This window comes from Mastigoproctus giganteus, chromosome 5 (assembly GCF_048544385.1).
Source record: "Mastigoproctus giganteus isolate SK-2022 chromosome 5, ASM4854438v1, whole genome shotgun sequence".
Classification (NCBI taxonomy): domain Eukaryota; kingdom Metazoa; phylum Arthropoda; class Arachnida; order Uropygi; family Thelyphonidae; genus Mastigoproctus; species Mastigoproctus giganteus.
The window spans coordinates 66,305,429-66,327,373 of NC_143579.1; the positions used below are offsets into that span (position 1 = coordinate 66,305,429).

The window sequence follows — 21,945 nt, forward strand, 5'->3', positions numbered from 1 at the left end:
TGAAGGCTTCTCATTTAGAATCACCATTGGTAATATCATCAGTTGATCCCACTGTATAGAATTTAAAAAAACTGTCATCACCTTTACAAAAACCCTTTCCTTTACCCTTGATGGTAGTTACATCTTTAAGTAAATCCCTAATCAGTACACGTGATCACTGTCACCCAGTGGTTCCTTTATCTGCAACTGCTTAATGCATGAATAATCACATCAAGGTTATTACTCCCTCTGGTTGCACCTCAAACATGTTGCTATAGAAAACAATCCTCCAATAAATCCACAAAAGTCTTGCTAGCATGCAAGTGACCAACCCACAAGTTCCAGTCAATATCTGGAAAGTTAAAATCCCCCATTACACGACATTCTGATTTATTGGCCCATTCTATTTCTCTGCACAACTGTTCATTGTAACCATCAGAGTCATTAGGCCTATAACATATTCCTACTCTCATTTTCCCTTTCCTAGTGTTTATGTTGCACTGTCCACCCATGTCAACTGGATGCACTTCCGCAGAATTTGTGTCTAATGGCATAACCCCTTCTTCCTTCCTACCCTGTCTGTCCTTTCTGTACACATTGTACTCCCCAAATTACAATTCTGCACTGCTTATATCTGTGTAACACCATGTCTCTGATATCCCAATAATATCTGCCTTTGATGTCTTGATCAGCACTTCAAATTCATCAATTTTATTTACTATACTTCTAGCGTTAGTGTACATGCAAATATGTGCACTTATTCTTATTCTTAGCCCATGTGTTTACTTGTACCATGATGACTCCCAGTAGCCCTTGAAGTCCCCAGCAACTTGGCTGCTGCTCATTACAATGGAAGCACTGCAAGAATCACTTTCGCCTCTGCCTGCAGCTAACGTTAATCTTTTAGTCTTTGAATCCCCCCAATCTAGCAGTTTTCTGACCCACCTAATAGTGTCTCAATAAGTGTATCCCATCCCTGTAGAAGCAGTCTCTCCTGTTAGCAAGCACAGACCACGCTGAAAAAAATTCTACCCCATGAGCCTTGCACAATCTCTCCAGGGCCGAAATGATTGACAAAGCTCTCATCATATACTCTCTCCTATCGTGTCTGGGCAGAATTGCAGACACTTTCAAATTTGACCCTAACTCGTGACTTTTTTTCCAGCATTGACCTGTACTTATTATTATTGGCTACATGGTGCAAGGAAGTCGAGGCTTATGCTACACCAGCCAAAAAAAAAAAAAAAAAATTCCCCGGGTTACTCTGATACAGAGAGAGTCAAAGTAGAAGGGAATCACCAAGAAAGAGAAGAATCATGATATCCAGCTCGGGACCCTGGGTGTGCCAAGCCCATACTCACCATATGTGAGTCCCTGGGGTTAAATTTGTTAAGTAAATCTGCAGGTCTCTTACTCTTAAGGTCATTAGTGCCAATGTGTACAACAATATCATAAGGAAATAACTTCAAAATCAGCTGCTTTGATATTACATTACTCTAAATATCGAAATATAAAAAAACAAATACCGTATATAACATATAAAGAATATATATATATATATATATATAAATACTGAGATATAAATTTGAAGTGCTGTGATACATGCTTGTGTGTTTATTTTCAAATTATCTTATTTTATTGGTCATGTGAAATTAAAAAAAATACCAAATTTTTTAGTTTGTAATAAAAAATTTGTTCATTAGATCGTATGTATAGCTTAGCTTGATTTGTTCATTTAAAAAAAAATGATGAAAAAAAATGCATTCATAAAACATTTCTGTATATATACAAAGGGTACTAGGAAAGTTTTGCAATATGACGCAACAATGAATCACAGGAAGCTGCTTGTTGCTGCATGTTGAGACATGTTCATACATACATAGTAGCCGCCGCGCCAAGTCGATGGGCTCAGTTATTCATTAGTAGTGAGAGTGTAAAGTGCTTGCGATGGCATCGTGGTCACGAAATGAGATAAGGACAGTTTTGCGGTATAATTTCGTGCGTGGTTTAACCATAGACCGGTGCTTAGAAGAAATGACTCTTGCACTAGATGATGATTGTACACATCGTACAACGATATTCAGGTGGTATAGAGAATTCCAAAGGGGAAATTTCACTCTGGAGGATTCTGAGAGGCCGGGAAGGCCACGAACATCAGTTACGGAGGAAAACGTTACTGCTGTGAGGAAAATGCTTGACGAAAACAGGCGAGTGACCTACCAACAGATAGAGGATACTTTGGGCCTAAATGCACCAGCAATTCGTTCGATTCTGCAAGATCATTTGCATGTGAAGAAACTTTGTTCTCTCTGGGTGCCGCATCAACTGACTGAAGAGCAGATGACACGACGTGTGACTTGGTGCCGGGAGATGTTAAAAAATTTTGATAAGGGACAATCTCGGTATGTGAACAACATCGTGACAGGTGACGAGACTTGGCTGTACTATTACGATCTGCCGACCAAGGCTCAAAACAAAGTTTGGGTCTTTGATGATGATGACACACCTGTAATTGTCAGAAAATCCCGATCTGTAAAGAAGAAAATGATAGCTGTATTTTTCAAATCGAGTGGAATTGTGGAACGTGTCGTTTTGGACACGCAGAAGACAGTCACAGCTAAGTGGTATACTGAACAATGCCTGCCTAAAGTCATTGGATCTATGAAGAACCTGCGGCCAAAGTCAAGAATGGACACCTGGTACCTCCATCACGATAATGCTCCAGCTCACCGCGCCAAAGCCTGCACCAAATATTTGACCACGACAGGACTGAAACTTCTCGAGCACCCTCCATACAGTCCAGACCTTGCTCCCTGCGACTTTGCACTGTTCCCGCATGTGAAAATGAAGCTAAAAGGGAGGCGGTTTTCCAGTGATGAGGACCTTCTACGGGCTTGGGACAACGAGTGTGCTTTACTCCCTAGTGAAACTTGGCAGAACTGGTTTAAAGATTGGTTTCGGAGGATGGAGAGGTGTATTGAATGTAGAGGAAATTACTTTGAAAAAATTAAATAAACAAAGCTGTATTGCAAAACTTTCCTAGTACCCTTTGTATATTATTTCTTCCCAAGCAAAAAAGGTATATTTTATATTCAAATTCAGACCAAAAATCAATAATAAAAATTACAATAAATGCTGAGTGGTATTATTTAAAATAACAACATTGTAACTACTTTCTAAACTCTTTTATACTTTAAAAAATGAAAACCTGATAATTAATGAAATATTATATATCATTAAAATAATAAAATAATGACAAAGAGAAAACAGAAAAGCTCAAAATAAAGCAATAGTATTCCTAGGAAACCAAAATATTTTCAGTTAATATGAAAGTGCAAACTTCATGTAAACAACTTAAGATTTTTTATATTTACTATATCATGTATATTTTATGGACTGTAGAAATATAAGATATATCAGGGCTGAGAATGGAATAGAGTGCACCTGAATGTCATTCCGGTTCGTCACGAGCACCAGTACATACTTGATTATTAAAAATAAGATATTATATTAACCAGCTTTCTGTTTCACAAGATTTTCCCTTTCGACTGCTGTTTGATTTCCATATCTACTAGTAAGAAATCTCCAACTATAGTAAATAGCACTGATAAAGAATGATACATGATATAATGAGCCGACTGGGCTAGCCGGTTGGGTAAAGTGCCTGCCTGACAACCCAAAGGTCGCGGGTTCGAATCCCGCCTCGGGCTTGGATCAAAGTACTGCAAAAAACCTTGGGAGGTGCACTATGGCCACAGAAGCCGATGCGCCAACAACTACCAAAGGGAAAAATGATATAATGACTGTAAGTCATACATCATTGCTATAGCATTCCTAAGAAACTAAAGTATTTTCAAATTTAGAAGTGCAAGAATTTTTGCTATTTTTGCTATTTAAGACACCATGGCCAAAACAGCAGACAATTCTTTGTGAGAGTGTTACTACAGCAGTGAATTCTACTCCTAGAATAACAAATTCACACCAGAAACGGAACATACAATTTCATGACCTTCCCTAATAAAAATGACTTACACTGATGATGTTAGACTCCTATTTGCTACTTATATATATTTTTTTATTATTATTAATGAGTGACATTACACAATATACTTGTAAGGAAGTAAATCAATATTATTTAAAAAAAACAACACAGGTATCATCATTATCACAAGCCTTTATATAACATGATACTAAAAATGTTAGTGTAATATCATTAAATTAATTATAAATTTATTTTTTCGATTTGAATACTCCATTCCTACTCATTTATGCAATAGCATTAACAACCTATCACAATTGATAATAGCTAAAGAAGTATATTATATATATAAAGTGAGAAAAAACAAAGAATAATAATAATAAATAAAGTGAGAGAGGCAGAACATAACTAATACAATATGCTTAATAAGAAATAAATACAGTAATTACAATATTTCATTTATTATTATTATACTTTATTAGTTATCTTCCTCACTCTCTTTCCTTATTATAATTTTTTTTCTTGCTTTATTGTCCATGCTCCGGTACTTTTGTAAAATACAAATTTCGCACCTGTCACAAACAGTTTCGAGGGACCACACTTTGAGTAGCCCTGGCTAGTGCAGTTATGGAAGTGAAACTTGGGCGCTAACCAAAAGAATGGAAGAGAAGCTGAAAACTACACAGCGAAGAATGGAACGAATTATGGATGGATTAGACAGCAAACACAAATAAAGGACATTCTTATCAAAACTGAAGACAAACAGCTCGAAGACATGATGACAGCTGGACTAAGAAAATAACAGAAGTGGTACCCAAGAGGAGCTAAAAGAAAACGTGGAGGACAACAACGGAGATGGACAGATGAAATTCACGAGTTCGTGGGTGGTAACTGAATGGCCATTGAACAAAACAAACTGGAAAAGCTGCAGAAGCCTTCATCCTGCAGTGGAATGAAAACGGCTGTGATGAGTGCAGTCAAAGGCAGCAAATGCTAAACCTACGCAGAGCATGGGCAACAAAGTGGGGGAAACAATGTGGAAGATAGAGAGAGTGATAAAATGGGGATAGAAGATAAAAACAAAAGTATAATAAGAGATAATTACAAAATAAGGAAACTTGATAATTACTGATCACTTTTTTTTGGTAAAAAAAGAATGGTAAAACATTTTGTTTTTTTTGTACCTTCTATCACTCACTATTTCCTCCATATTTTAGCTATTATAAATTGCGATTGGTCGCTAATACAATTACAGAAATCGAGCACTATGCGACAGAAATAGTTTATACCTTTGTAGAAAATTCCTAAATTTCCAAATATATACATAATATTTTTTAACAAAGGTTATGTATATATATATAATTTAAGTTTAATTACAGCATATAAGTATCTGGCTATTAACATATATATATATATAATAGACAGATACTGTATACACAGTACCACAGAGTAGTATTTGTTTGCAAACACGTGCGTTACTACACAAAAGCGTGTGTTTGAAATCATGATTTTGGTACTTTTTATAACAACCTATTAAAATGCTTTCGTTTGCATTATATATGTTTAATTTTTTAACGTCCATACACAGTATTTCAGTACGTCTACGTTTATTAAAAATACCTCTTATTCGCTTTCACAAATATGGAATAAATCCGAGAGTAAATCCGAAACCAATTGCGTTCCATGAATACCAATTCCTTCGTACATACTGAGGCGGAAAGGACCATCATTATATCTGCTGATTTATTTTTAGTTGTTTTTCATCGTATATCTGTGAGTAGTAAAGTAATCTAAATTGTTACATGATTTATAACAGGTAACTATGCTATACAGATATGTGTTTCATTTTAATCTAAGAGTGAAATTTCAACGACAACAAATGTTTCTGTTTCAGTGAGAATCACGTTTTACTGAGTATGCGTTTGAACATTTGAGTAAACCGCTTTGTATTATAGGCGTGTTAGTTTATATTGATAGTGTGAAAAAAAAATATATGTCTTCCTTTTGATCAGTACTCATTCTGTGTGGCTGTTTTTAATTATATATCAGGAGTGGATTTCTTTTTTTTTTTTTTTAAGAACAGTTATTTGCATTTTTATAGTGTATCGTTATAAGTGAATGCCTATTTAGGCTTGATTAAGCCTAACACGTATACAGTATATGGTACATTGAATCAGTGTATGGCAATTATTGCTATAGTTTACAATTTTAAAAAGTGTTAAATCTAGCTACTTAAAAAAAAAACCCATTGTTTTGTATGCATACGTAAGTATATATATATATATAACTTTATACATCTGGCTATAGAATTAGGATGGATCAAATTGAGAAATTGTACCAAAATTATGAGATATTAGCCGATTCCAAGGAAACTATAAGTGACCATGAACAAGAGTATCGTGAAATTCTTGAAGCAGTGAAGGGAACAAATAATGAAAAGCGATTGGCATCTCAGTTTATTGCACGTTTTTTTAAAGATTTTCCTCATTTGGCTGATAAAGCAATTGATGCACAGTTAGATTTGTGTGAAGATGAAGATGTATCCATTAGAAAACAAGCAATTAAAGACTTGCCTAGTTTCTGTAAAGACTCGAAAGAATATGTTCCAAAGCTTGCTGATGTACTTGCACAGTTATTGCAAACAGATGAACCTTCAGAGCTCAATGTTGTTCATTCTTCGCTTATGACACTCTTAAAATTAGATGCAAAAGGTACTTTTACTGGCTTGTTTTCCCAAATTTTGAATGGAGAAGACTTGGTGAGAGAAAGGGCAATAAAATTTCTTTGCACAAAAATGAAGACTTTGACCACTGAAGTGTTGACTCGTGAAATAGAGGAATACTTATTACAGGAGTGCAAAAAGGTGTTACAAGATGTAACAGGTGAAGAATTTGTTACCCTTATGGGTATGCTTACAAGTCTTAAAGTAGCAAAAACTGTTCCTGGACAGCAGGCACTTGTTGATATTGTGACAGAACAGGCAGATTTGGAAAAGGACTTTGATCATGCAGACACAGACAGTATTGACAGATTGATGCAGTGTATTCGACAGGCATTACCATATTTTTCGCCATTTGTAAGTTCTGGACGCTTCATAAGTTATGCTTGCACCCAAGTTCTACCTTTGCTTTCAAAATTGCCAACTTTACATGAAGGAGTTGATACAGCCCTTGAAATCTTAAAATTACTTGCAGAAATGTCACCATATGCTTCTAATATGGAAAACAGTGAAGAGTGTTTGAATTTAGTTTATAAAAGACTCTTAGAATATATGCCACTACCACCTCTTGAAGAAAATACAGAAAATTCTTCACAGTCGGAAGAGCCAATATTGCAGCTGTCCTATGTAGAATGCTTGATGTATACATTCCATCAGTTGGCAAAGATTCATTCAGAATTTTTATGTGCACCAGATAATTCTGAGAGGCTAAAAGACTTAAAGTTAAGGTTACAGTATCTTGCTCAAGGAATCCAAGGATATATCAAAAAGTTGAGAGAGAGTTTATTAGGAAAGAAGGGGGAAGAATTGAAGACAGAAGAAAACAAATTGAAAGTCACAGCACTGCGTACAACATCCAATATTAATACACTCATTAAGGACCTCTTTCATAATCCTCCTTCATACAAGAGCACCATAACCTTATCATGGAAACCATCTAGTGTTAGTTCGAGTCCTTCAAGCAAATTACCCGAATCAACTTCAGCAGCCACAAAAAGAAAAGAAAAAACGCCAATTACTTTTGATGAAACTCCAAAAATGAAAAAAGGAAGTAAAAATGAGCGTGAACTGTACATACCTCCTAGTGGAAAATATAGCACAAAGGTGAAAAATTTTCAAATTCCTGCAAGTGAAAGAGGTAGAGAACGTGGTTATGGGCAGACAAGCAGAGGAAGAGGCCAGAGGTTTTATTGATTGAACAAATTCATGGTTGTACATTGAAAAAACCATCAGTTTCATTCTTTTACCATTGTTGTGATAAATGCCGTTGTAATACATTGATCAGTGTTCTGTTCACAATATACTAATAAATGTTATTCTTTATCCATACCAGAATTTTTATTTATTTTTGCTATCAAAACACAAATCATTTTAAAAGTAACATTAACTGCATTAACAAATACTTCAGATTTTAAATTGCCACAATTTATTCCAGCCCAATTAGAAAGCTAAAACAAAGATTCTTTTTTGAAACTGAAAATTGACAGTTTGGTTTTAATAAGTTTCCTGAAAGAGCTGATCTTTACAATATTTAATTGAAATATTTAAGACCTAGGAATATTTCGATAATTCAGATATAAAATTTTCTGATGAGTCAAATCATTTAACATTCAGTAAAACTGCAATAAGATTGGCTTATTCTCTTCCACTCCTTCTCCAACAGCATAAAAATAATAGATTTAGCAGTGTTATTTCCTGAATTGGTTACCAGTCAAAGTCATGAGATTGTGATTTATCTTGAATTTGATTGGGTTCGCTAGGTTAGGGCTACATTATATTTATTTTTTGGAAAGAGTGTATTTTTTGAATAAGAGGCACTTAGTGATCTAGACACCATTGTATGCTGTGTAAGTGCTCCTATTATGCAGTTTGCCTGCCAGGCTACCAAGGCACATTATTAAAAGTTAAAAAAGAAGTTGTGGAGGTCAAAGGCCAAGATGATGAATAAGCATGTGGGGGGCTCTCCACATTATTTTGGTTCAAGCTGTTATTTGCCCATCACAATAATAATGGATACAAAAGGCAAACAATGTGTCAGAATGGGAAAAATTGTTTGAATGAAAATCCTCTATTTGTTAAGGGTTGCATTTGTTGATGGATGCTTTCCAAAACTGCAGAGAATCTATTGAAGAAGATGAACATTCAGATTGATTTCAACTTCAAGCAGATGATATAGTTAATAAAGTGTAGGGAAAAATCCATTAACCATCCAAGAAACGATGAACTGGGAATCTCCTTTGGATAATACCAGGTGACTTGATTAAAACCTTGTCAAGTGTTAGAAAAATTGATTTCAAGATTGTTGAATGGTGACTAAAAGGTTCACTGTCAGGAACTGTGTGAGGAGCCAAAAAGAAGGGGTGGGAAATTACCCTAATTTCATCAATTGTTACCATTCATGAAATGTTTATTTCATGAATTATAAAATAAAATTCCAGTTGTTGTTTCAGTGAAAGTTACCAAACTACCCCATCCACAGGAAAGCACAACCAGTTTGGCCAATGTGAAGACTTTTTTTTTTTTTTTTTTTTTGACATTTTAAGAATTATTCATCCTGAGTTTGGTCAGATGATAAACCAGATATATCATAAAGAAGTTCTGATTCTGTTGAGGTCAACTGGAAAATGTGCACACTGCAGTAGATGGCAGAATAATTGCAGAACTCTAATCATGTCAGAATTTATCAACCCCAAGAAGGTGCAGTGTGTACTTTTGTTCGACTGCAGTCGTCAGTGGTACAAAAAATTCATGAAGGATTCCTGTTTATGCAATCATACCACTGGTCGAGGTGGTGACTGCTTAAAAAATAATCAGTAATGATGAAATGGAGCTGGTTCAAGAAAACTTTACACAAAGCCCAGAGAATGCCCTACAGAGTACAGTTAGCTTAACATGTCAAGGTCAGCAGTGTATAACCTGTTACATTGCAATCTGAAGATGAAACTAAAAGTTACAGCTTGTACAGAAGCTGTTGATTGCCAAGAAGGCCGAATTTTGTTGGTAAATTCTGCCACAGTTACAGTTTCACATTTATGCTACCATCTACAGCAGCACACATTCTCTGGTTGGTGAATAAAAACTTTAGGCTGAAACTATTTCCAGATGAAGACATCATCTGGAAATAGTTTCGGGTTTCTATTATGTACCTTATTCACACAATAGTTTTGTTTTGTAAAGGAAATTTGTGGACACCCTGTATTTGATGACATCTCAACCATCCAACAGAATGTAACAGCAGAACTCAATTGGTTCACAGTTGAAGGCATCCAGTGATGCTTCCAGAAGGAGTGGAAATGTTGGAGAACTTTGATATCAATGGGTGTGAAACTGCTTTGAAGGGGACTGCTTAAAAGAAAAGATCTATATACTGTAATATTATAAACGGTAGCATTTTCTTCTAACTTCCCTCATTCCAGAACCTCTTTATAATTAGGGGTGATTACTCATAGAGTATCACCCCTGAACAAATTCATAATGAAAGATACCCTGAATGTCAATGAATGTTTTTAAATTTGATCAAGTCATTTGTGCTTTAGATGCTGTGAGTTTGCTGAATTTCACTGCGATAACTAGGATTTTCTTTTGGGGTTAGGGTCAGTGACCACCTGACATGAGTCAGTGGAGATTCCCAGTTCATCAGAAGTTTCTCAGAATTAATTGCTAATCATATCGAGTTTTTTTTCTTCCTGCATTTTAAATGTTTTTTCATTGCTTGAAATTGAAGGTCACTTGGAGTGTTAATCATCCTTAACTGATTGTACTGTTGTTGAAACATTTCTGCTCCATTTTTCCTGTTCTTCACGCTCAACTTGATGCACACACGTTCCAATTTCATATCCATTACAGTTGTGACAGAGGCCTAAGACATGTCTGGACTTTGTGCTGCTCATTACTGGTTCGGTGGAATAGAGAGAGCAGCCTGAAACAGTAATGTAATCACTCTCCTACACTTGCTCATCTTCTTTGGACCTCTACCATTTCTTTTATAATAAATAGTCTTTGAACTTTTTTGATCACTCCTGTATATTTTTATATATACAGGAGTGAGTAGGTGAAAAATAATTTTTAAAAATTTGAATAATAGATGTCAAAGTTTAAAGGAAGAGGTTGAATCAAGCATGATAAATTCAGGGAGCCATGGGAGTGATCTTTCATTAACAGCACCCAGTCTATTTGTAATACATACATAGCCATATTCTTGAAATGGCCTTGGAAATTCTAGAAATATAGTTTAAGAAATTCTGTGCAAAAGACTTTCAGTAATACCGCTTTTCACCTCTCCAAAAATTACAGATGGATGAGAGAAAGAGTAATGATAAATAAAAAATAATTCCAAAAATTCAGTAATGCAGGTAAAGAATTATGGAATTAAAAAAAAAAAAAAACCCATGCATTTTGACAATTTGTGCTAGTATATGTAGGCACAATTATCGCCTTAGTAGCTGTTTTGCCAATATACCATCAAAACACTCAACTAGTACAGGAGTCAGCAGTGATGTATTACAAGACAGTTTCATTTAATCCTAACAGAACACTGCCAATTTCAAAATTAAGCCTTCATTTATCCCTGTTCATTTTGAAAACCCACTCACTCTCTTCCCATTTTTGCAAAATAACCAAGTATAGTAGTTTCAGAATTGGTGTATTAGGCCAATCAAGAAAGAAAGTAAAATGAAAGGCCTACCACTGAACAGCTATTGGCAATTGCTATCATGTAAATATAATTAAGATTTGGTTCAAAAGCTTTTAAGGTACTAATCAAGTATTAAAATGAATACATAATATGTAGAGGGTAAAATACATAATTGAGTTACAGTAACAGCAAAGAGAAAATGAAAAAAATTATAAATGATTGTCTGAAAGGAGAATGATAACTGGTTAGTCATGAGTAGTTAAAACAAATGTATTTATTTTGTTTGGTTTCTTATAAATGATTCTTGTTAAAATTATATAACAACTTAAATACTTTAAAGAGTTAGACCAGTTAATAATTAACTAAATAGATACACTGTATAGTAACTAAATATTAAGAGGTGTGAGTTTAAAATATCAGTTCAGTGAAATGTTGAATAATCAGCTTATTTGACACTAGTGCCATCAGTATATAACTGCAGGGTCACATCCTGCATGGGAAGTGGGGGGGGAGTTGTTGGTTTCAGCTCCTCCCAAAGAGATTTGATTTTAAAAAAAAACTTTTTGTCACAGAAGTGGTTTCGATTTCCAACCTCCCAGGTGCAATACTGTATAATTGAACATTGTGCAAGCCTGCTAAATATAGCTTAAGATTAATCAAAATCTAAGATAACATATCAAATACTGAAATAGTGATAGTCTATTAACATAGCCTGAATACTTAGCAAAGTAGATTGCATATACAAAATAAGTTGCCATTTATATTACCTGACATCACCATATAATGTCAAGGACTAATAAAATAGAAAGTGATGTGCTTTAAGTAAAAGTTACTTCATCTGATCCTAGTCCTTGATAATGCTGTAGGATGATAGGTGGTATAAATGGCAATTTTATATTGCTATGGACTACATTAGTAGCCCAGTATAATTTCAGTTCTTATTTTTTGTTATCTTAGATACAGATAATTAACCTATATATGGGTTGGCTGTAATTAAAGTGTATCTTTGGTTGCCTCTAAGTGGCAAACTATGAATCACCCGGAGATGAATTTAGAAAAGACTCATTCTAAACCATGTGAAAATGTAGGTTACAAAAATTGGGTAAATGGGGTTGGTCCTTGAGGTTGTCACAGACATTCTCTCAGATATGCCACACAAGCTGTACTTGCTACGTGGGAATCTAAAACGCTGATGGAACTGATATTCGGGTGACACAAAAGTTAAGTGGACCCAATTTCGGCAAAGTCCGGACGGTCTGTGACAGCCAAATCCTCTGCTTGCACCTTCACGATGGTGGGACTGTTAGTAATCCTGGGTATAACCTCCATGCTCAAGTACATGATGGGTGACCACCCAGGTGTGCACCAACGTAAGCAGGGATCGAGGTGTGGCGCCTCCGTAGAGAGGTGGGAAGGAGCAGCAGTGCGTAGCACACGCTTCTTGATTAGACCGGGGTTCGAGCCCGTCACCACCAAATACGGAGGATGCGGAAAGGTCAGGGAATGACCACCGCATATCCCGGAGCAATATGGCCTTCGTTGCTAATGCTCCTAAAAATCAAAATAACAAACAACACCACATGGAGGAATGCCGCCCCTCTATGTTACCAGGCAGTACTAGGGGGTAGATGACTCTCATCAACCGGTGCAATACCACCACTTGGCTTATTGGAGGCTTGAAGTGGTGAAACCCATGTTTAGTCTCTAGAGCTAAGTTCCGGTCAACCCTTCCCTATCTCTTCCATCTTCCAGTATGATTCATGACTTTTGAGGTTATGATGAACATCGTGACGAGATCCAATATTCCTTACATTTCGAGGGTACAGTTCTAAAACGGTGTTCGCAGGCCAGCCGCTAGTTAGTACACCGGATCGAACTTATTGGTAACTCTCTAGGAGGCTTCCGGATCAGCTAGAGTATAATCTTGCTACCTCTACTCTGCCAGATAGTGACTGGAGGGAGTCCGAGTAGTGTGTATGTGGGGAGCATTGTCGAGGCCACGTTATGTCAATGATCTGGGTATATTCTTACCATGTGTACGCCATATCCAAAAATTTCATTACTTCACACAGCATGTCCCACTAACTTTTTCTTACTATTGAATACACCATGAATTGTCAAACTAATAGAGCAAGCTTATCTGCAAAAAGATCTAAATTTCCCAAGCACTTCCTAATTCATTTCACAAATATTCATGGTCTCAATTCTAATCTCAATGATGTCCATTTCCACTTGCATTCAGCCGAACCCCATGTACTTTTTATGACAGAATCTCAGTTATCGGTTGATTCAACTACTGCTCATCTCAGGTGCCCAAATTATTTGCTGTATGATTCCTTTCGCCTCAAAGGGGGTACTTGTGCATATCTGATATTCCCTGTCAGAGACGGCAATTTGGAATCTCCTCTCTTTGATCTTCTCTGGCTTAAAATCTCTCTACCTCATTGTCAAATTCATCTGTCGTCTCTACCGTTCTCCCAACTCCACTAATCACTTGGAGCTCTTTGACTTCCTCTCTTTACAACTTGACTTTCTCCAGTCCAACTTTCCTAACAGTGAGGTCATTTCCCTTGGTGATTTTAATGTTCACAACTCCAGCTGGCTTCCGTTTTCTAGTCACACCGACCCAGCTGGACGAGATGCTGAGGCTTTTTCAATTACTAATGACCTGGCACAGATTGTCCATTTACCTACAAGAATACCAGACAATCCTAATCATACAGCCAATATGCTTGATCTTTTTCTCACAAACAACCCTTCTAAGTACACCGTCAAAGTGAGAGGTCCTTTAGGCACTTCAGATCACAACCTGATGATTGTCTCTTCTCCAATGAAACCTTTATCTCATGGCTATTCCCAACCTCGTGTTGTTTGGCATTACAAGAATGAAAATGGGATGTCCAGCGAGACTTCTTTTCTTTTCCCTGGTCGGATTACTGTTTAAAAACTGAAGTCAACGTTTGCTCAGATTGAGTCAGTGAAATTATTCTTGCAGGAATGGAATCCTTTATCCCACACTCCACTTTAAAATCTCGTCCTTTATCTAAACCTTGGTTTTCCACTAAATGTGCTAAGACTGTTCAAGAGAAGAATGTTGCATATCGTAATTGGCTTGTTTCTAATTCTTCAGTTTAATTGTCTGCGTACACCAAAGCTCGCAACAATTGTAAAGCAGTTATTAATCATACTATAATTTTTAGTGTTTTCCACCAACCATGGAATAAAACGAAAGACGAAAAACCCAAATTTTTAAAATATTTAATATTTACAATAAATGATTTACAAACAAAATATTACTGATAGTAATTTTAAAATAAAATAAAACAACTGTGATATACAGGATAATAATAAAATGCCGAATTTAAAATGCAATAAAATATACTGGGTTAAAAGCGCTAAAATACTAACTGAAGCTTTCAAAGGCTTCTGCCTTCTTTCTCAACAGTGTAATTTCTGTTCTGCGGTGCATCATTAAATACCAGCAGGTTCACGGTGCATCTCACGTGAACGTGTACTGTTCCCGTCAGAACCGGAAGTGGCTCGGGAGCGTTTCAGGCAAAAACGTTCATCCCCTCCAAGGATTACCGCCTCAAAGAGGGGATGAATGCGTGTGCCCCTATCTCTATTTATATTTTCTCAGTAGAACTAATTCGCAAGCTCTCGAGCCACTTGCAGTCCCAAAATCTATGCGCCCGATCAGTGATGACCGCTTCATCTGGGGAGATTTGATGTTGCTTCTCCCAGAAATGTTCAGCTACGGCGGATTTGCCATAGTCTGCATTTCTTATCGCATTTGTATGCTCCCCCAGACGATCTTTGAGACGCCGTTTTGTTTCTCCCACATAACACTCCCCACATTCCGGGCATTTAATACTGTATACGACCCCACTTATATTTTCATTTAAGACAGGGTCCTTCACCTGTGACACGATTGTGTGCAGCTTCCTGCCTGAGAGCTGCACACAACGTGTCTGGTAATTCCTTAATACGCGAGCTAAACGCTCAGATAAACCCGGATAGTAGGGAATGTATGCGGTGGCTATTGGCGTGAAGGACTCACTTCTACTCTGCCCTCCACTAATGTATTTCTCTATGATTCTCCGGGGGTAGCCACACTTCAAAAGATCCGCCGTAACACGTTCATACTCCAAGTTTCTATCCTCTGAGGTACTACAATGGGATTTTGCTCTATCCACTAATGCTCTTACTACACTGTTCCTGTGATAATTAGTCTGCGCTGAGTTGTAGTGTGAATATTGGCCCCTGCACATAGATTTTCTAAATACTTTTGTTTTCAAATGCTGGCCTTCTCTACAAATCAGCACATCCAGGAACGGCAAAACCCCTCCTTCCTCTACCTCAGAGGTGAATTGTATGAACGGGGAGAAGCTATTAAGAAAATTCAACGTATCATCCTCACTCCCTTCCCGAATAACTGAAAACGTATCATCAACATACCTTTTCCACACTACAACTCAGCGCAGACTAATTATCACAGGAACAGTGTAGTAAGAGCATTAGTGGATAGGGCAAAATCCCATTGTAGTACCTCAGAGGATAGAAACTTGGAGTATGAACGTGTTACGGCGGATCTTTTGAAGTGTGGCTACCCCCGGAGAATCATAGAGAAATACATTAGTGGAGGGCAGAGTAGAAGTGAGTCCTTCACGCCAATAGCCACCGCATACATTCCCTACTATCCGGGTTTATCTGAGCGTTTAGCTCGCGTATTAAGGAATTACCAGACACGTTGTGTGCAGCTCTCAGGCAGGAAGCTGCACACAATCGTGTCACAGGTGAAGGACCCTGTCTTAAATGAAAATATAAGTGGGGTCGTATACGGTATTAAATGCCCGGAATGTGGGGAGTGTTATGTGGGAGAAACAAAACGGCGTCTCAAAGATCGTCTGGGGGAGCATACAAATGCGATAAGAAATGCAGACTATGGCAAATCCGCCGTAGCTGAACATTTCTGGGAGAAGCAACATCAAATCTCCCCAGATGAAGCGGTCATCACTGATCGGGCGCATAGATTTTGGGACTGCAAGTGGCTCGAGAGCTTGCGAATTAGTTCTACTGAGAAAATATAAATAGAGATAGGGGCACACGCATTCATCCCCTCTTTGAGGCGGTAATCCTTGGAGGGGATGAACGTTTTTGCCTGAAACGCTCCCGAGCCACTTCCGGTTCTGACGGGAACAGTACACGTTCACGTGAGATGCACCGTGAACCTGCTGGTATTTAATGATGCACCGCAGAACAGAAATTACACTGTTGAGAAAGAAGGCAGAAGCCTTTGAAAGCTTCAGTTAGTATTTTAGCGCTTTTAACCCAGTATATTTTATTGCATTTTAAATTCGGCATTTTATTATTATCCTGTATATCACAGTTGTTTTATTTTATTTTAAAATTACTATCAGTAATATTTTGTTTGTAAATCATTTATTGTAAATATTAAATATTTTAAAAAATTTGGGTTTTTCGTCTTTCGTTTTATTCCATGGTTGGTGGAAAACACTAAAAATTATAGTATGAGTATACCCAACCCCAGAGGCCTATTTGAAGAACAGTTATTAATCAGTCCAAACTAGAGTTTGAACAGGCTAAGAGTAGAAAACTTGCTTTTTGCCCTAGTGGTAGCCGAGCATTCTGGTCTCTTGCCATAGCTATTGGCCACAACTTTTGCCCACCTCTGTCCAAACCAGATGGTTCTGTTGTCACTTCAGCCAAGGATAAAGCTGACCTGCTACGATCATATTTTTCTTCCAGCTCATGTATTAATGATCTTGGTAAAACACCTCCCACCATTCCCAACACCCTCCATTCAGTGCCACCTGTGGTCTTCCGTCAGAAGGATTTTGACGAATCTCGATGCTAAGAAAGCTCCAGGCCCCGATGCTATTTCTCCTCCTGTTCTCAAAACCTGTGCTCCTGAGCTCACTCCTGTTATTTGCCGCCTTTTTTCACTTTCTTATTCCAAATGTGTTTTTCCTTCTGCTTCTAAATTTGCCTATATCCAGCAGTTCCTAAAAAGGGTGACAAATCTCTCCAATCCAATTATCGTCCCATTGCAATTACTTTTACTCTTTCTAAAGTCATGGAGAAATCAATTAACTGCCAACTCTTAAACTACCTAGAAACCTTCTGTCTGATCAACGATCGCCAGTATGGATTCGGTCAGTGTCGATCTATTGGTGATATTTTGGCTTATGTTACCCGTTTATGGAAAAATTCATTGGAAAATTCAGTGAAACACAAGCAGTCTCAACATTTCAAAGGCTTTCGATCGTGTTTCGCATAAAGGTCTAAACAAGCTTCCATCTTATGGCTTGCGAACTGTTTTTTGTAATTGGTTATCCAGTTTTCTCTCTGACGCTCACTGAAGGTGATGGTAGATGGCTCTCTGTCTTCTAACTTCTCCACTAATGCTTGTTTCCCCCAAGATTCAGTTCTTTTCCTCTTGTATATTAATGACCTTCTATTGACTGAAAACCCTTTCCATAGTTTTGCCGACGATAGCACATTGCATTTCACTTTCCAGTTTGAGAAACCTTGCCTTGTTCAATCAGCTTCAACTTCTCGAATATCCAACACCAATTCCTTAAATGCCGATCTCCGGGTAATTCTCCAGTGGGGCAAAGACAACTTAGTTGATTTCAATCCTTCTAAAATTCGGTCTTCTTTTATATCTCGCAAAAAGGATTCTTCTGCTGCTATGCATATCTTTGGTGATATTCCGATTTCTAGGTAAGATGATATATCTCTTTTGGGGATTACCCTAACTTCTAATCTCTTGGCACAAGCACATTACAAAGATTGCTTCCTCTGCATCTAAAAAACTTGTTTTTCTCTTTCGCTCTCTGCGTTACTTTTCTTCCAAACACCTGTTCACTCTGTACAAATCGCAAATCTGCCCTACTATGGAATATTGTTCCCGCATCTGAGGCGGTGCCCCCCCAAAACCTCTCTTGGGCTTCTAGATTCCATTCAGAAGAGGGCAGTTAAGTTAATTAATGACCCGTCTCTAATAGAGTCCCTCCACTCTCTATCTCATAGGCATGCTGTTTCCGCTTCATGCCTTTTCTACAGATACTTCCATGGGCACTGTTCTGGATTGTCTTCTATAATTCCCCCTCTCTCTTTCAAAACAGTCCGAAGACGTGCTGCCACCAGCCAACATCCATTTACTGTCCAACTTCAAACTCACTGTAACTACTTTTCATCTTCCTCGTTTATTCATTTAAGTGGCGTTTTTTGGAACAACCTTCATACGTATTTCCTGAAAATTACAGTCTAAAGAAGATAAGTCTGATGTCAGCAAATATCTTCTTTCGTCTTCTCAACCTTCAACACAAGCGCGGTACTAAGTACTATAGGTTATGATATCACTCGTGTTTGGGCTTTTCATAAAAAAAAAAAAAAAAAAAAAATGGTTTGGAGGATTAAAATATGTGATAGCGGATTTTTTAGGGGAAAGAGTGTAAATGTAAAAAAATAAAATATATTTAGCATTTTATATACTTTGGCAGTGCAACGTTATCATTAGCCATATAGTGCAAGGAAGCCTGAGGCTTATCCTGCACCAGCCAAAAAAAAAAACATTTCCGAGTTACCCTGAGAGAGAGAAGTAGAATGAAATCACCAGGAAAGTGAAGAATAAATGATATCCAGCTGAGGACCCTAGGTGTGCCAAGCCCAAATCAGATGTGAGCCCCTGGGATAACATTTAAATTAAGAAATATTTATTTAACAATACATATATGAAATGTTTTATCGATATACATCGTAACATAGTAGCGAAGAATCGGTTTTATATCATTCAAGAATACCCATGAGGGGACATCCATCAATTTCAATACGGAGTTACACTCACGGTCAAATGACATGACCGTTGGGTCATAGATTTAAATTGTTGAATTAAATCGAATTTGTGTTCCTATTAGTCGTCCTCTTATATTTACTATTGAAAAGTGCTGGTTCATCAATTTCAACTTCGATAGGTATACCATTTTCTGAAATCTCCACTAGTTAACTATCTGAATGAATTATTGATATCATGCAGATCTCTCTGAGATCTTTGATTTTTCAATAACAGTGTTTTTATTGATATATAAATCAAGAGCAATGCGAACTTGAGACCAGTCTTTCGACCAGAATTATAGAAATATTAAATTTTGAGAACAATGTTCTACTGTCATCAAAAAATGATTTATGTCTAATACTCTTTGTTTTATGGCAAGATTTCTTACAACCCCATCTAAACATAGCAGTTTTGCATTTACTTTTTGTAAGCCGCATTTGAAGATTGCAAACTTCACAAAAAGCTGTATTTTGCAAAATGATCCTGACTCCTAACAGTCCTGGAAATCCCCATTGCCTTGCTTTCCAGACTACTGTTCAATTGCATTTCAATAGAAGCAGTGCAAGAATTACTTTCACTTCTGTCAGCGGCTACCTTTAATCTATTAGTCCGTGTATTCCCACAAGCTAGCAGTTTTCCCCACCCACCTAACTCTGCCTCGATAGCATCTGCAAAGTTAGGTGTGTTGGGAAATTGCTAGCTTGGGGGGATACACGGACTAATACAGTAACAGCCGCTGGCAGAAGTGTAAGTAATTCTTGCACAGCTTCTATTCAAATGCAATTGAGCAGCAGCCTGGAAAGAAAAGCAATGGTGATTTCCAGGACTCCTGGGAGTCATAGTGTAACAAGTAAATCCATGGGCTGTGTTAGGGTAACTAAGAGAAGAAACAGGGGCATGTATACTTGCATGTACATCAATGCTAGGAGTATAATTCATAAATTTGATGAGCTTGAAATGTGAGTCAAGACACATAAGACAGATATTGTTGGGATATGCTTGTTAACATAAGCGACTGCTTCTAGAAGGATGGGATATACTTAAATAGAAAGGGTGCAAGAATATTTGCTGATGCTATAGAGGCAGAGTTAGGTGGGTCGCAAAACTGCTAGGTTGGGGGGATGCATGATTAACCATATAGATTAACAGCCACTGGTTGAGGTAAAAGTGATTCTTGCACTACTTCTATTACAATTCAAATGAGCAGCAGCCTGGAGAGCAAGGAAACGGGAATTTCCAGTATTGCTGGGAGTCATAGGGGAACAAGTAAATTCATGGGCTATGTCAGGGTAACTAATAGTAGAAACAGGAGATTGTATACTTCCATGTACCCCAATGCTGGAGTATAGTTAATAAATTCGAAGAGCTTGAAGTGCTAGTCAAGACATCAAAGTCAGATATTGTTGGGATATCAGAGACATGGTGTCACACAGACATAAGCAGTATAGAACTGGAATTTGGGGAGTACAAATGTGTACAGGAAGGGAGGAGAGGTTATGCTGTAAGTTAAGAAACATATAAAATCTAAGGAAGTGAATCCAATTGATGTGGGTGGGCAATTCAATGTTGAGTCCGTTTTGTGTGACATAAGCACTGGGAAAGGAAAAATGAGTGTGTGTGTGTTATAGGCCTAATGAGTATAATGAGCAATTGTGCAGAGAAATAGAGCGGGCCAGTACACTGGAGTGTCTTATAATGGGGGATTTTAATTTTCCGGATATTGACTGGAATTTGTGGGTTAGTCACACACACACTAGCAAGGCTTTTGTGGATTAATGGGATGATTGTTTTTTACAGCAGCATGACGGGAGGCAACTAGAGGGACTAATACTCTTGATTTGATTATCTGTAGTGATTCTTCATGCATTAAGAATCTGCAGATAGAGGAACCACTAGGTGGCAGTGATCACAGTGTGCTGAAGTGGGATTTACTCAAAGAGGTAACTAACAGGGGTAAAAGGAAGGGATTTTGCTTTTGTAAAGGCGACTACGATGATCTGAGACAGTATTTCAATTCTATACAGTGGGACCAACTGATGATGTTACCAACAGCAAATTCAAAATGGGAAGCATTCAAAGAATTTATCTTGGAAGCTACTAGGCTTTTCATACCAACAAAGAAATATTGTCCAAGATTTAGGCATAAGTGGATGTCAGATGAACTAATTAGATATGTGACAGGGAAGAAAAATGCATGTGATACATATAAATTAACATGTTACACGGAAGCCTATGACAGTTATAAGCTGGTCTGTAAACAAGTTACAAAAAAGTTTACGCAGGCGAAGGTAGATTACGAGAAATCTTTGACAAAGGAGGTAAAGAAAAACAGCAAAGGGTTCTTTACTGATGTAAACTCTAGAAGGAAGGGGATGAACCTGATTGGTCCACTTGATATTGATTCAACTGTTGATCGTCCTGCTCAGGTAGCTAACAAACTAAATGATTATTTTGCATATTCATTCACACATAAGTTTTTTAGATAGGGGAATGCCAGAGGTGTATTCAACTGTGGCATTAAGCTGCATAATCTTCTAATAACTGAGAGTAAAGTGGAGGAGAAATTGTTGAAGATAAACACAAGAAAGGCACCTGGGGTGGATGGAATCTATCCAGGTATATTAAATGAAGCAGCAAAGGAAGTAAGTAAACCTTTAGCCATAATTATGACAGATCAGGGTACCTACCTTGAGTCCCCATGGACTGGAGATGGTCAAATGTGATCCCAATCCACAAAGAAAGACAGGTAATTACAGACCTGTTAGTTTAACTTC

The 21,945-nt window shown here is 37.4% G+C and overlaps 1 protein-coding gene across 1 annotated transcript; it reads left to right on the top strand.

Moving 5' to 3' along the window:
• The first annotated feature begins 6,147 nt into the window (after nt 1-6,147).
• Nucleotides 6,148-8,004, top strand: cass (apoptosis inhibitor cassowary). The gene has a single exon (XM_090373260.1). It carries the CDS (start codon nt 6,273-6,275, stop codon nt 7,869-7,871), a length of 1,599 nt encoding a protein of 532 aa, XP_090229386.1. The 5' UTR covers nt 6,148-6,272; the 3' UTR covers nt 7,872-8,004.
• The last annotated feature ends 13,941 nt before the right edge of the window (nt 8,005-21,945 follow it).